This window comes from Simochromis diagramma, unplaced genomic scaffold (genome assembly GCF_900408965.1).
Source record: "Simochromis diagramma unplaced genomic scaffold, fSimDia1.1 OVJJ01000463.1, whole genome shotgun sequence".
Taxonomy (NCBI): Eukaryota; Metazoa; Chordata; class Actinopteri; order Cichliformes; family Cichlidae; genus Simochromis; species Simochromis diagramma.
Window position 1 is genome coordinate 5,843,872 of NW_024386941.1, and position 15,442 is coordinate 5,859,313.

The window sequence follows — 15,442 nt, forward strand, 5'->3', positions numbered from 1 at the left end:
ACATAATGATATATGTATGTGTGCGTAGATCTTCAGAACCATGCTGTGGTGTAATCTGTGGGCTGCTTTGTCTTTGCTTTTGTGCCGGGGATGGTGCAATTACTAAAACACTGTCAGCATGACCTGTAATTACCAAATCTGCCTGCGGAGAAGTAGTGGCCTCAGAGCGGCCTGCTCACTTTAATAACTGTTATTATTATCCAGAGAGCACGACAGAATGAGAGAGAGAGGAGGACGTAGATTTGGAGCACGCCATTGTAGGTCTTAAATGAAGAAGGACATTTGTTAAATGAAGGGATGAATCTAGGTGTGTCATAGACAAACTAATAGCTGCCCAGATTACTGTGGGAATGGTGGAAGTGAAGCCAAGGTTAGTCCACCAGGCTTGTCAGGGATTGGCTAGAAGGGTAATTAGAGGACCCAATCCAGACCTCACCACATGGCTACAGTCTTCCAACAGTAGACAGCAGCAAGCCAGCCATGGAATACTGAAGGAGACTTTAGCCAGTGTGAAGCCAGCGAAGCCAAGTACTGCGCCACGGTCTGGGTGCACAGGCACCAGAGAGTCTCTACCTCTGACAGGAACACAACGAACTGGCCAGACCAGACCTCACAAACCTCACTTTGGATATTAATATGCTCTGAAGCAAAGCCACAGCATTACATTTGAACAGCATTATACCAATAAACCAAAGATTATCTGAAATTCCGAAGTATTATCCGACGTATTCCTCTAAATTTCCTCCTAGTGTTCCTAATTCTCTCTCAGGCTTTGTTATATGCAAAAAGGGTGTTTAAAAGAAGTTTGCCTACCATCTGTGACCTCTAGCAGAGCCTTGGTGATCACACTGCCAGCAATGTTGAGGGCCTGGCAGCTGTAGTATCCCCCATCTGAGCGCACAGCATCAGTGATGGTCAGATCCCCAGTCTGAGACACTGAAAACCGACTGGAGGGTTGAGGAGGTTGATAGGAGAACAGCAGGTTCTAGAATGGATGAAAAAGGATTACATGTGGTCACCATTTTAGTATTTCCTTGAGCAAATCAACTGGACAGATGGAAGATTTCATTCTAAAATGATAGCCAATCATGTGAAATAAGCTTACAAATAGTTATTTACAAAGCTTTTTGAGATGAAAACTTTTACTGCAGTTTATTTTATTTACCTGACTGCCTTCCCGCTGCCAGAAAATGGCCGGTTGTGGGTTTCCAGTGGCCTCACACTGGAAGGTGACAGTTCTGCCAACTCCAACCACCTGGTTCTTCGGTCTTACCACAAATGCTGGCGGTACTGGAGGACAGCCATGAAAATGGTTAGCCAATGAATAGACAAACACACTACTGCCTATTACATTTATCACAGTATTATAGTTACAAGAGGGTCTGAGTTCTATGAATAGAAGACAAAGGAAATGTAAGCGCAGGCCAATGTGCTTGTATTTAATCTGTTATTGAATCCGGCTCGTTTTCAAAACTTTACATGATGTGTGCACAGCAGATCAAACAGTATGCTGATCAAATGCAAAAATGCAAGCATATTATTGTTGTAATGAATAGAAAAAACAAGGCTCACTCCTGTGCCCCTCATTTGCATGGGCAAGGGCATGGACCATTAAAATTTACATGGAAATGGGGAATAAATTTAAACCATCTGTCCATGCTGACACCCTCCAGTAGTGCAGACCTCAACCACAATGCCATATCCATGCATGTTAATGACAAAGTCCATCTCAGACAAAGTGTGGTGACACAGACCAATGTCACATGGTGACACTAGTCTCAGTCTGTGAGGACAAATAACCTGTATGTAGAGGTCGAGAGGCAGCCCAGTTTTAGCTTTTAATATCAAAAGCGCTGTGGATATGCCCTCAAATGATACAACTCTGCACACATTTTCATATTTTTTTACACAGTGGCTATATAATACATAAGAAAAGCAATCTGAAAACTGTCACTTGAAATACAGAAATAATTTGTCCATGAATAAGATGGGGTTTGGTAATGCATAAAAGGGGAAAATAATAGAATGAAATGGTGCAGCTTTACCTTGGAGGCCCAAGCTGAGTGTACTTTTTTTTTTTTTTTTTACCCATTAATGTCCTTTTGCCACTGTTGCCCGTGACAACTGAAACATGAGTGCTGATTGGATGGTGGAGAGGTGATGTGAGGAGAATGGAGGGGGGTTGTGACAGCTTCCTGTCTCTGTCAGGGCGGTGAATAGGTGACGGGTGACATTTCAACTTACCAGACACAACTAAAAAGGAAACAAAAACACAACAACAACCCAAAGGTGAATAAATAAATATTAAACAGCATGACACAAAGAGGAGAGACAAGGAAAACAATGTGATGTCCACATGTACAAATAATCATGCCATCATCAGTAAAACATGTCATATTTCATACTTCACTCAAACCCTAGGGACCACACGATAACATGCAAAGAATAATTCCTGTGAATGAGTCAGAAAGGCATTGAAATGCATCTGATTCAATGTGATTTTAATTTGGGAAGGTGTTCAAGGACAGGAAAAATGGCAGACTAAGTGAAATAAAAAGGCACAGCGATATGAAGCACACAGAGCAGATGTTTTATGCTCAGCAACATCAAGCTTTGTTTATCCTTTTTCCTCTTGTTCCAGGTGTTGTGTGAAGGTGAACATCCCTACACCCTTAATGAGGTTTAGAGCACCCTTAGGAATGGCTACACCAGTCTCTTAAATGTAGCCTTGCAAATGTACCCCGGGACTATAAAAACACAAGGTGAATGTTAACTGTCACTCTCCGGTCATAAATCTCCCCCAGCCAATCACTCACCTTATCTAATCTGTCTGCTTCAACGGCTCCCTCGGAAACATAAACGCTGTCAGTCAGAGTAATGACCAACCTCTTCCTCCTCCCCCTGCCTATCGCTGGCCTTTAAAATGCAAATAGCATGCACATCAAACAAACCTAGAAGACGCTCAGCACTATCCATGTGCGAGATGCTCCAGGAACACACAGTCATGTGAACGTACACAACACCCCCTTCACCTTGCAACGCTTCCACACACCCATTCATGTGTGTCTAAGCCTTTAATTAGGTAACCCTACCTCTCCCATGCTGCTGTGATCACAATTGTGGACCTGGTGGGAGAGGAGATCTTTAAACCTGACCTGGCTACTTTGTTGTGAGCTTTCTTCTGGCTCACAGAGCAGAGGTTAGTCTATCGATAAGCTGATCAGAGCAGCCGAGGAAAACACACCGAGCACTGTGGCATCCAGCCCAATAGGAGGCAGACTATGTACCGAAGACCACAGCAGAGATATTTATAGGGGTTTGATCGAGGCTGCTGTTCAGTGGGCCTGTCATCAACACAAGACTCAGGCTGCATGCAGAGGATTTGGCCTGATTAATAGCAGCTCCCACTGGGAGATGTACATCATACTTTATTCTGTCCCTCGCTGAGATTTTGTATTCTGTACATGAGCCGATGTGGAGATCTCACAACAACAGGCAAATATTTATTATCACAGGTTTTGGTATTTATTATAACTCGAACTGCACACACAAAGCCGGCGGGAAAGTTCCTCTCATTCACTCTGTTTTGGCACCAGTTCCAAGTCTCCTTCCAGACCCTTTACATGGGTTATTAGCAGAGCTGCTCTAGGGACCACCATTGCATTCATGACCTTTCTGCACATAAATCATGGCTAAGGACAAACTTAACCAGCTAAGAAATAATAACACATCGACTTTTTTTAAAATTCTGTGCACTACAATGTGAAACAATGTTTAAATTCCATACTGCATAAACATTGTCCCCATGCCCACTGTAGTGTGTTTTTTTTCTAATTCTTAAACCTTATAGATTTTGTATTTTCAGAACTTAATGAATAGCTGAACAAACTATCTCAGGACTACATTCTCAAGTGGCTTAGATTAGCTATTTTACAATCAATGTATAAATAGAGCTGGTGACTTGGCCAATTCTGTGTTTCTTCCATCAATCAAATGAATATTTCACTTGACATATTTATAAGACCAGAGGAGCTGTAGCAGACTGACAAACACATGTGTAAGACAATAATTCACTGATTAAGTTAGTAATGAGAGCAGAGCGCATTGAAAGAAAAATAGCCCCAGGCGCCACTTTCACAATGTCGTCATTGTTCGCTGACAATCCCACCACAGAAAGCGTGAAAATCTCCCCGTCCATACAGAACAGCATTCTTCTCAGAAACTGTCCCGCTCTATAATAGATTAGCTTTGAAGGCCAGTATCTTTAATACTGCGTGTCTCGCTATAGTTCTAATATTTTTTTTGCTCAATCAGCTGCAATGATAAAGACATTTCATAATGACATTGTAGGAAATGACTTCTACATTGAACCGTATTTTAAATCCAGTTCTAATTAAACTGGTTTTATCTTGCATTTACACATGACCACACAATTAGAAGAAAAACTTCAATTCAAAGAATATTTATATTCATTTCATTTCAGCCTTATATGCCCCTTTACTTTTCAGGCTTAGCAATATTGCCCTACTTTGAGTTTTGATTCAGGGCAACAGCAATGCCCACTGAACCCACAGGCTAAACGACTGCCCCCCATAATGCTGTTGTCTTCAGTACTATAGCGGCATCTTACTACCTATACATCATTTACTCTACTTTGGCCTGCTCAGACCTACAATTACCCAGCTTTTCTTTCCATTCCTGTGCCCACATCTGTAATTAGAAGCATGTCATTTCCGGGCGTGGGACTGTGGCCTGCTAGTCTTTAATTAGCTGGACTACTCAGTGGCCACAACCTCGATGGCCTCCTCGTGTCCTGGTCTGAATAAAAGTCATGAAATTCAAGGATAAATGGAAATGATTCTAGGAACTTGGGTTTAGGCATCAGCCATCGTTGGATTTAACCATAGCATTAGCTCAAGGAGTCATATGATTTAAGTTACATGCTATTCACCTGGTGTTACACTTGGAGAGAAAAAATTGGTTTCTAACTCTGTGGAGGTGGTTTTTCTTTGTAGTTTAAGTGGTTTTTTTGTACCTTTCTAACTCTTATAATATGTGGGCAAACAGTAATGTATTAAAAGAGGGTCAGGGCTTTGCTTCTCTCCTTCTCCACACAGCAGGGAACTGGCCCGAGGTTAAGACATTTAATTTCCACTCAGGACAGGAGAGGTTTTAGAATTTCAAATATGACCCTTGCTCAGGAGAACAGCTTATTGAACTGGTGCATCAATGCTGTTCCCTTTCATTAACTAAGCTTTCATCAGGGAGAGAGAAAGAATGAAAAAAGGCAATAAGAGAAGTAGATTTATTGACGGGTTTATTGGCAGGTGTGCCTAATCTTGCTCCTCAAACCAATCTAAAGATCGCTGTCTTGTGGAGAAAAGCAAGAAATAATTGCAAAGGGTAGCCATGTGAGGATGAAGTATCTTTTTTTAACATGTGGGGGTTGGCAGAGGAATAGAATTGCCTTGTCTCCTTAAATCTCGGCTGTGCAGACTGCTGGTAGTGACATTAATATGACTGACCTCACTGGAGAATTCTTTCTCCCCCTCTATCCTCTTCACCACAATTGCCCCCAGCCCCAAATCCCAACCTGTTCTGCATCATTGGTGAGGCACCTCCATGACCAACATACTCACTGCCCTTCCATCCAACACCACTAAGCTCCCCCCTCCTTCCCACCCGTCTTGTCTCACCCGACTCTCAGCATTCCCCCTTAGTTTGCCGTTAAATGGTCTCTGTGTTCCTCTGATTCTCAGGAGGGTTTGGGGGGTGATCCCAGCCCCCAATTCCTCTGAATGGTTTCTTTCTGAATGTTCATACTCTGTGACCAGCTGCTTTATATTCCAACTGTGTTAATAAGACATCCAGTTGAGACGGTTACTGGAGGCACTGAGATATTCCATATTTTCACAAATACTATTGTACATCTTAAAATGTGAAGGAAGACAGGCCTCCGGAGTAATGCCACTTGTATAGGGCAAATGAAATCGATTACAGCCGAGCTCCCATGTGCTCTCTACAGCTGTTATGGATTTTTGCGTTTTGTTTTATTAGAAATCAATCAGCTAATTGAGAGAGAATAGCTGAAAGTGATGACCATGTGGCGCTAAAGCTGAAGACCATTATTGCACCGTAGCTGGGCTAAACTTCATTTAAATCAGGCAGCACAATAACCCAAAATGGAAATGAATTCAGAATAGCTGTCCAAGGGGCCATGAATAACATATTTGTAGGACTACAGGAGTATTTTGTCTTACCGTGGACAGTGAGCGTAGCTGATGCCTCTGCCTTGCCCACCATATTCTCTGCCACACATGTGTAGGAGCCCACATCAGCAGAGACCAGACGACGGATCTTCAGGGTGTGGTCCTCGCGAATTTCATACCTAGATTAAAACAGGTACTCATACATCACATGTCAAAGACACAAAAACAGTTGCAGACAAAGACAAAAGCGAGGGTGGATCAAACAAAGACAGGGAGTGTGTGACTTAGGCAGGTATTGTGGGATGAAAGGGGACCAGTTGATGAGTCAGACCTTCCTTTCGGCAGATCACCATCATCTTTCCTCCAGCGGACAGTGGGAACTGGATCGCCACGGGCCTCACACCTGAACTCTACGCTTTGGTCCACTAACACCACCTGGCTACTCGGGCGACGGACAAAGCTGGGACGCTCTGCAGAGATGAAAAAGAGCACGTAAATGAACACACAGCAGTCCTTCAATCATGCTTTTTTAATAGAGCTGAAGCTTTGATTCCATAAAAAAAAAACATAAAAAAATCTCAGATCCATCCAAATAAAAAAAAAAAAACAACTAAAAATAAATCACAGTGGAGAAAGTTTAAAAACAAAAAAGGAAAGAAAAGGCAAAAACAGTCGTTTTGTATTTATTTAAACCAAGGTGTCAGTGTTCATGCTAATATAATCTCTCATTATTATTCAGTTTCTAGTACGTGTCAGTTCAGTAAATGAGTTTTCTGATTTGCCTTCCTCTGCTGTTCACCATTTTCTCTCTTTTTAGTGCAACTTCCCTTTACTTTGCCCTACTTTACCAGATAAGCGCCACCACAAAGATTCAATGTAAGCTTACATTGAATCTTTGTGGTGGCGCTTATCTGGTAAAGTAGGGCAAAGTAAAGGGAACTTGACTTGACTTTTGAAAGTCAAATTGCTTGGGAAATCAATTTAGAGCACCTGCATGTGCCCAAATATTGATGTTTGGTGCTAGAGTATTTTTATTTGTAAATCCATCATGGATCCAAGCTATAGCAATATTTGAATCCCACCCCAACAAAGATAGACACCTATAAGACAAAATCCAGTATACTATAGAAGCCAGATGGTATATACCACTCTCGGTCCGACTCTCTCTGCTCAACAAGTCACAAAAGTAAAAAAAAAAAAAATATATATATATATATATATATATATATATATATTAGTAATTTATAATATTGAAAAATAAGAAATTCACATCTCTTAGTCTTAACACATTCCATCAGATGGGACATGGTGAATGGACTGGTTCTTATATAGTGCTCTTCTACTCGAGCAGGCAATGCACTTTTTATATAGGTCTCATTCAGCTTCTATCCAACATTCACATACACACCCGATTAATGCATTTGAGTAACTCTGGGTTCATTATCCTGCCCAAGGATACTTTGGCAAACAGACTGGAACATCCAGGGATGAAACCACCAACATTCCAATTAGTAGATGACCTGCTGTACCTCCTGAACCACAGCCACATACCATGGTTAGTTGTTGTTGTTGTTTTTTTTATAAATTTATTTAGAAAGAGGGGCAATACATATTAATGAACATTTAAACAAATGTAAGTTGTAAGGACACTAAGAACTTAAATGAAGAATTTCTTGATTATGACACTCAGAAAAGTAGAAGGAGTAGCCCTTATGTATTCTGAGTTTATTTCACTGTAATTTTCTTAGCTTGACAAAAAGTTTCTGGGGAAAGGAAATAAAGGAAGTGAAGAAGATGATGCTAAAAATCAGGAGTCTGGACATGTTCTGTGCTTAGGCCAGAGAGAGTCAGGGTCAGAGGTCAGTGACGGTGAAACAAGATGCAGCTGGTTTGCAGGGAAGCTGCAGAGAACAGCCTGAGATTCATAATGAAGTGTGAGATTGGAGGTAATCTCACACTTCATCTGATAAAGGTCAGTGACACCATTTAGTAACCTGGGAGGGAGACGATCATAGCTTAACATCTGGACCTTTGTTTTTATTCTGCAGGCCAAAAAAAAGAAAAGTGTGTGGCCGTTGCATGTTTTGGGGGTAGCATTAGAAGCAGAAAAATAGACAAAAATCTGAGGTACATACCAAGCACTGTAAGTTCAGCTATTTCGCTTTCACGTTCTCCAACCATATTTGTGCCGACGCACACATACTTCCCAGCATCGCTTTTCCGGGCATTTGTAATCATCAATTTCCCTCCACGTATCTGTGAAAGCAGAAGAGAAGGTGATAGGCTTTGTATGGAGAGAAAAATGGCAATATTAGTCTGAGAGACACTTGGGACTTGTTGTTGACACACAGAAAACAGCAAAGCCCAAACATTAGGAAACATTTCCTGATTGCACTCAAGAATTCCAGCGAGCATTTATGCACCAGAAGCCCATTACAACACCGTGATAAAATGCACTCACAAACATATAATGGCTTGATGGGAAAGAGGCTTTTCACTCGGTTTTTGCTTTGAGCTTACGGAGACACAGTCCAACCGGATGACTTTAGTCTTTAGTTGTTTTATGCTGTTTGCAGTCATATTGAACTTGACTCTAAGCCACTATCAGCTGACCTGTTTCTCCTCAGGGTACGCCAAGCTAAAGAATACTTTTCAAATCCAGCAGAACCACAGCTCACTGAGGTAACACCTGAGGCATTTTTTATTATTTTTTATGTGCGTTCATACAACTACAAGTGAGAGCAAGTGGACATTCACACATGAACTACATACACGTATACACACCCACACACAGAGGAGAAAATGTGTGTTTGTCCAGGTGAAAGTCATGTCTGTTATTTCCCAGGGCTTTGATTACAGGCCAGAGGAGATGCTTTGTTCTCAGGCAGTCGGAAAAGCAGTCCTGGTCCCAGCACAGGCCCCTCAGCCCTTCTCTCTGCTGACAACCGTGCCAGTCAGCAGAGATGCACACAATAGCACGGTGCACGGTGATCTCTGTGCCCTGATAAAGCTTAAGGTTTTAAATGCACACATCAGCCTGCAAGACCAGGACCACCCTCTGCAAGCATGTAATGGATAGCTTCATTAGGGAACACCTGACAGAGAACTTGACACACAATATTGCAACAATCTGCTTCAGCCATGACCACCGTGTTAAGCCCAGTTACACATGTAGTCACATGCGTGCTAGGGCATCTCATCTATACCTCAAACAGCGTGTTTTCATCTGTTTTTGTAAAGTAGTTGCAATAAGTTTAACTTTCTTGAAGGACAACTTTGGACAGCAGACACATTCTTCTGGTTCTGCGGCATTCCTCGGCCCTTCACCCCTGATTAATATTCATGGTAAAGCAGGAGGCAGAGGGACTTGAAGAGGCTTGGAAGCCTGGCTTATTTAGGGCACCCTGTGGTGCTGGAGGGGTTTGAAGTATCATTATGTTACTGTTTGTTTGAGGAAAGGCTTAACAGCTAAAACACTGTGACACTCACAAAGGCCCAAGGTCAGGGCAGACCATGCAGCAGAGAAAGAGGGGGTGTACTGTTGGTTCCACAGGGCTTTGACATGAGGAACCACTTAAGGCCCCTGTTCCCTCTATCCATATCCTTACCTCTGTGAGTCTGTGGCAGTTTCCCATTCTCTGCAGGCATATTTGGAGTGCCAGAGCAGCAGGGACTCTGAGAGCTGGCTAAAGTAAATGAATGTAGCAGCGGCCCTCTTTTTTTTCCTGCATGCATATCCTCTCAACACAACACAGTGCAGCACACTGGCTGCTGAAAGCCCCAACAATCTGACCATTATCCCTGCAGTAGAGGGAGATGGCACTATCCTGTTGCCTTTTGTCTCATGTCATTTGGCAATGCTGATAATGCAAAAGCCCCCCATTCAGCACCAACTCTGTTGGTATTCACACAGCAGTTCATTTTCCAGGCCGATAATTAGCCACAACTACAGCACAAAACGAGAAGGACAATGTGCTGCATTTTGGCCATTTGTGATGCAGACTCTCTCTCTAACGAGACAATGGTCTAGGCTTAAATACTGGCATTTTCTCTTTTTCTATTTAGTTGTCCCTCCCTTATTGTTCCTGGAAGACCATTTAGACAGAGTTGAGAGGGATGTGGCCAGCTGCTGCTAGTGGCACAGCAGCAGGGTAACTTACTTTTTATGGCTGTGGGAAACCTTTCGCATGAAGTCATGAATATATGTGAAATGGCGCACAAAGTAGGGACGTATACAATATCAGGCAGGTGGTTTTAATGCCGTGCTGGATCCATGTGTGTCACGGCACGCAGTGTGCAGTAGGTGTTTACGTATAGCTGGCTAAAATAGATAGCACATAGAAGAATTCCGTGCGCTCTCTCTTCCTTTCTGGAGTTAATTCCCTCCTTTTTAAGCTATATCCAGTAAATCCAAGCCATCCCAAACCCAGTATAAAGTGCAGTGCAGAGAGAAAATCCCCACTGCAGGTGGTTTGGGACCTTGCTCTGATCAACAGTGATCACCAAGGAGACTGCACGTTTAAGCATGCTGCATGGTGGGAGAAGTGGATTGAAACAAACATAACAATGCAGACTAGATGGGGTGGGGTTTGACGAGCTCAGCTGTTCATTACATTAAAAAGACCTCTGCTTCTCCCTCTATGGTCATTCATTGCAACCAAATTTACTATATCATAAACAAGCTTGCCGTATGATTTTTCTATTTCTAATACAACTTGATCTGTTAACATCTGTCACCACAGTTGATTACACATATTCCGATTGCCATTCATGACGTCTGGCGCTACTTTTAAAATGGTCATTTGGGAACACTCAATCTGTACGGTTTTGTACTTGACAGGAAGTTTACAGTGAGCAACACCAGCTGGTCCAGACTGTTTTTAGTTCCTCAGAAGGCCCAACATTGCTCCAAGCTACAAGGACACAACTGAGTCATTAAGCAGCAGCATTGAAAACGTTTACTCAGAGAATTTCATCCAACAGCGGACAAAAGTCATAGCTTCCACTATTCTGGGTGTAAAATCAGTATTATTGCAGAAACAGGAACAGTTTATCCGTGTTGTTCTTAAATAGGCACAAACATGATTAGGTGGAAGAACGTGTGTGTGAGGCATGCATGACACGGAGATGAAACAGGACTGCTTTATCTTCAAAGTATGAGGTAGTCCAGTAGATAATAACCAAAACTGAAAGGGTAAAGGATGACAGAGATTAACATTCCTTTTATTTTACAGAAGATCAAATGTTGAACATGAATAGTTTTGATGTCAGTTTAAGGAGAGAACACTATCTGTGATGCAACAGCGGGCAAAGATAGCTGCTGTGCATACAATGGCCAGATATGCACTATTTGAATGTGTAAATACTACACTAAATTCCTCCAGTCAACAAGGTCCACTGTGTAGTGAAATTTCCGTGCTCCTCAGTGACAACTGACTAAACTCAGAGACAGATATGATTTAATTCTCTTTAAACCAGATTATGCGCTTGTTTCTTTCAATTATGCTGTGCAGCGTCCAGATTTCCTGAATGTGCAGCTTAGGAAAAAAAACTGAGAAAGAACAGCTACACTGTTAAAGAGCTTGGGACTCAATATATCCAACCTCAACTCACCCTCGCTGTGCAAAACTGTGTTCAGTCATGAACAGCTCTCCGCTAAAGATAGCCAGCAGCGATAAATCACAATTCTGACCTGCCCAGAAAGTTTTATTTTATTGTGCACAAGTAGCCCAGGCTGGTTTTTCAGCGACAGACTGCAGGCATACTGAGTGGAACATCTTTATTAGTAGCTTATATTTATTATCTGGGCAAGATTAGATTTTCCACGACTGTACAGTGAAGTTCAGCACTTTGTCAGCACTTGGGGGGCCAAATTCTTTGATTGCCTAAAAATTGTACAATGTGCAGCCAGAATCTTAAAATCCATCTAGTCAGATTGTTAAAATGTGATCCAGGCGCACTACTAACTACTGCCTACTCACTGCCTGCTTATGTTAGCCAACTGCTGAGTTTGACTTACTTCTAGCGAGCGCAGTATAATTAAACTCAAGTAAAAATCTCCTGCTCAAGAACAATTACTACAGACACAAACTTGTGTTTGCTACAAAGTGTTTAAGCTAGGGATAATCAAGAAACATCTTCAGTAAGCAAGCATGTAGAGCTGACTGATACTGTTGTGCTGGCCTGGGTGCTATTTTAATTAAACTGAATAATTGGTGGTTTGGTTGTAAATGCAGATAGTTGTTGTTTTGATTCTGCAGTCAGTCCTGCTGCTGCTGAGTGCAACTTTCTTCGATTCCAGTCAGCTCATTTCTCCCTCCTGATCTACACTTCTCCTGGTTGATTTCACCAGTAGGCCATCCCTAATCAATGCAATGCTGCCAGCTAATGGAGCAAGACTAATTCCATACCTCAGTTATTAAGTGCAGAAGGCATCAAGATTGGGTATTTTGGGTTTGGGAATTGCTATTTGTGAATAATGAGCCGAACAAATCAATCTTTCAACAAACGCTGAGGTGGTGGTAATGACTTGACCTAGAGTACTAGGTCATTCTCTCTCATAGATTTAAACAGACATATACAAAGCAGTCTCTAAGCTTCAGTACATGTCAGCGATAACAGTTACTTACAGTGATTCTCTCATCTCTGTCATCAATATTCACTCCATCTTTTTTCCATGATATGGTGGGTTCAGGATGTCCACGAGGAGGTTGACACTCCAGGACTGCCGGCTCCCCCGCTGCCACAATCACATCTGCAGGATTTTGTCTGAAGTCGTCACGTAGAACTACGAGAAAACACACAAAAAAGGGAAACATTTAATGAAATGCTAAAATGTTTCCCTCTGGGGATGGTATGAAAAAGGAAGAACGAAAGAAGCACGCTATTGAGGTGGGTTTTTTTTTTTTTTTTTTAAAAAAACAACAACAACAACAACAAAAAAACAACACTTTAAGTCAAGTTGTCTTAACACACAAAACTGGCTCTGCATCAAATGACAAAATGTTGAGCATATCTCGCTTCTGATTTACTCCATGCAGAGGATCATTGTGTACTAAAGAGTGTGTCTGTTATTGCATCTTCATCTCTCCTTGACCTTTCATATTTCGATATTCTGAATTCATGCACCCATTCTATTTTAACATGCTTGAAAGCCTGCCGTAGATCACTGCCACTCCTGTCTTTTTGATTTTCCCTGCTGGAGTGCTTTAAAATAGATGACACAGCCATGGATTTTGATTTTTTTTGGATACACGAGTTCCACTGTTTGTCATTTAATTATTTCTTGTGGAGAGTAATTTGATAACGAATAGATGTGGAGGTTTTAAAATATGAACTGAGTAGTTCTGTATACGTGGCTGCACCTAAAAATCATTAGTCTTTGCCTCCCTACCTAATCAGACTAGTAGATTAATATCATTAATAAGTGGACGTCGCAACAAAGTAGATCAATGCAAATCCACTTTCTGAGAGGCAGACAAACTTCATATCAATGAGCTCATAATGTGCAGTGTTAAAGATAAACTGGAGGTTTATTGAGCGGAGAGAAGGTTATGAAAAAGCAACAAGCTCCTTTTGGCAGACAGTGTGTGCCAGTAATCATGTTTCCAGCTCCAATGCATATATACATATAAAATATATAAAAACAGTGTCTGTATCCTGAAATTCAGACCACACACAGAGTAGGGAAGATCAAGGCACTGTGTGCGTGTGCATTGCTATCTGTAGGTAAAACCTGAAAATTATGTGCAAGTTGTTCTGTCTGCATTTTGAGGATAAAAGTTGCACTTTAGCTATCTTTTTGTCTCAGGCTCCTTAGCTTGCTCTAAAGTCACCGAAGGACCCCTCACCTACTGACAGCCTACAAATTCCTGACTAAACCCTTTAAGCACTTAATTGGTCATTGGCAAGCCCAGATACTGCTCTCTGTTTCTTGTAACACTGAGTATTCAGTCCATTAAAAGGAACTTTGTTTTAGAGGAAGATGGCCTGTAATGGCTTCCACAGTCCTGTTGCCTAATCACACCCACGCCTCCCCAGAAGCATCTAAATTCCAAAGCATGCGGCAGCATTTAATCAGAAACAAAGCAAAAGGATTCACTGGATATTTTGTGAGTTATTTGCCATTGCACCATCAGGAGAAGGCATGGGTCCGCAGATCTATACACACTGTGCTGTATACAGTTGAAAGGCAATTACGTGTGTAACTCCCTAACTTTTCAGCCTCTCACTCTAATTCATCTCACACTCAGCAGTGCAGCTGTGTGCCGAGTTCATGCTGTATGGTTAATAGCAGATCGAGTCATTCAGGAATGTAAACACCAAACATCCGATCCATTAGAGCACCAGCTCCATCTGAAGAAACTGCCTCTGTTTGTATCAGCAAATCCAGCTTGTCCTTAAGAGGATTATTGTAAAAGTCAACCTAATGTACCAAGGTATAAATATGCTGCATCAGTTGGAGACAGTGATTGATACTGATCAAGAATCTGTACATTGAAGATATGAGGGAAATCATATTTTTCCTTTGAGGTAAATACAGTCTTTCAGTGCCAGGGAGCGCGAGTTCAGTTAACTGGGACCTTAATTGCACACCGTCTTCTCTCACTGTGTCTCTACTTTCCCTGCTGAGCTCACTGCATCTCTTTTAGCTAATATTCACAGGCATCTGTCCCTCTGGAAAATAAAGAATGATATGCTCGGAGGAAAAGAGGGAAAAACGATGCTATATTGACTTGTTGGAGGCCCGAGGGAGAGCTGGCATCATTCAATGTTTACACCAACAGTGCAGTGATCCCCCCCTTCAACGGCACTCACTCCCCCCACCTCACGGCCTTTCTCCACCTCCAAACCAACACCTCTTTGTTATAAACACAGCTGAGTGCAGCACAGCAGACAACGCTGAACATCTGCGTAGTGGAAAACAAAATCCTCTGGGATTGAGGAGGAGTGAGCAAGAGGGAGACAGAGGCAGCCAGACAGTCTGCGAGATCGACAGACAGACCGAAATCTGGATGGGGTACAAAGCCCCAACTCTATCCCCAGAAGCCCCATCAGATCTGGATCTGGGGCTGTGGCAGAATCATTTTGCCTGCCCCCTCCAACTCATGTAAATAAAAGATCCAGTATTGCTCGTTCCTGTATTCACATATATCCCTGCTCGCCCCTTACAGCTCCTGTTTTGGGACCCAGAATTCTGGGGGGGGGGAAGTGATGCAAGGCGCTCACACTAC

At 42.2% G+C, this 15,442-nt stretch overlaps 1 protein-coding gene and 1 long non-coding RNA gene across 9 annotated transcripts in view; both read right to left on the minus strand.

The window, feature by feature from the left end:
- Positions 1-15,442, minus strand: part of robo1 (roundabout, axon guidance receptor, homolog 1 (Drosophila)) — a 197,030-nt gene that overhangs the window by 29,874 nt on the left and 151,714 nt on the right. For 7 of the 8 annotated variants that reach the window (XM_040037801.1, XM_040037797.1, XM_040037795.1 and 4 more), the window contains 7 exons: positions 12,839-12,996; positions 8,345-8,465; positions 6,541-6,679; positions 6,261-6,388; positions 2,245-2,253; positions 1,166-1,290; positions 814-985 (listed from right to left, as the gene is read on the minus strand). In XM_040037801.1, coding sequence (XP_039893735.1) covers positions 814-985; positions 1,166-1,290; positions 2,245-2,253; positions 6,261-6,388; positions 6,541-6,679; positions 8,345-8,465; positions 12,839-12,996 — 852 coding nt within the window. The remainder of the gene's footprint in view (positions 1-813; positions 986-1,165; positions 1,291-2,244; positions 2,254-6,260; positions 6,389-6,540; positions 6,680-8,344; positions 8,466-12,838; positions 12,997-15,442) is intronic. The other variant, XM_040037796.1, reaches the window with a different exon arrangement.
- Positions 13,126-15,442, minus strand: part of LOC120737219 — a 64,920-nt gene continuing 62,603 nt past the window's right edge. The window contains exon 2 of the long non-coding RNA XR_005696699.1: positions 13,126-15,405. This is a non-coding gene — a long non-coding RNA (uncharacterized LOC120737219). The remainder of the gene's footprint in view (positions 15,406-15,442) is intronic.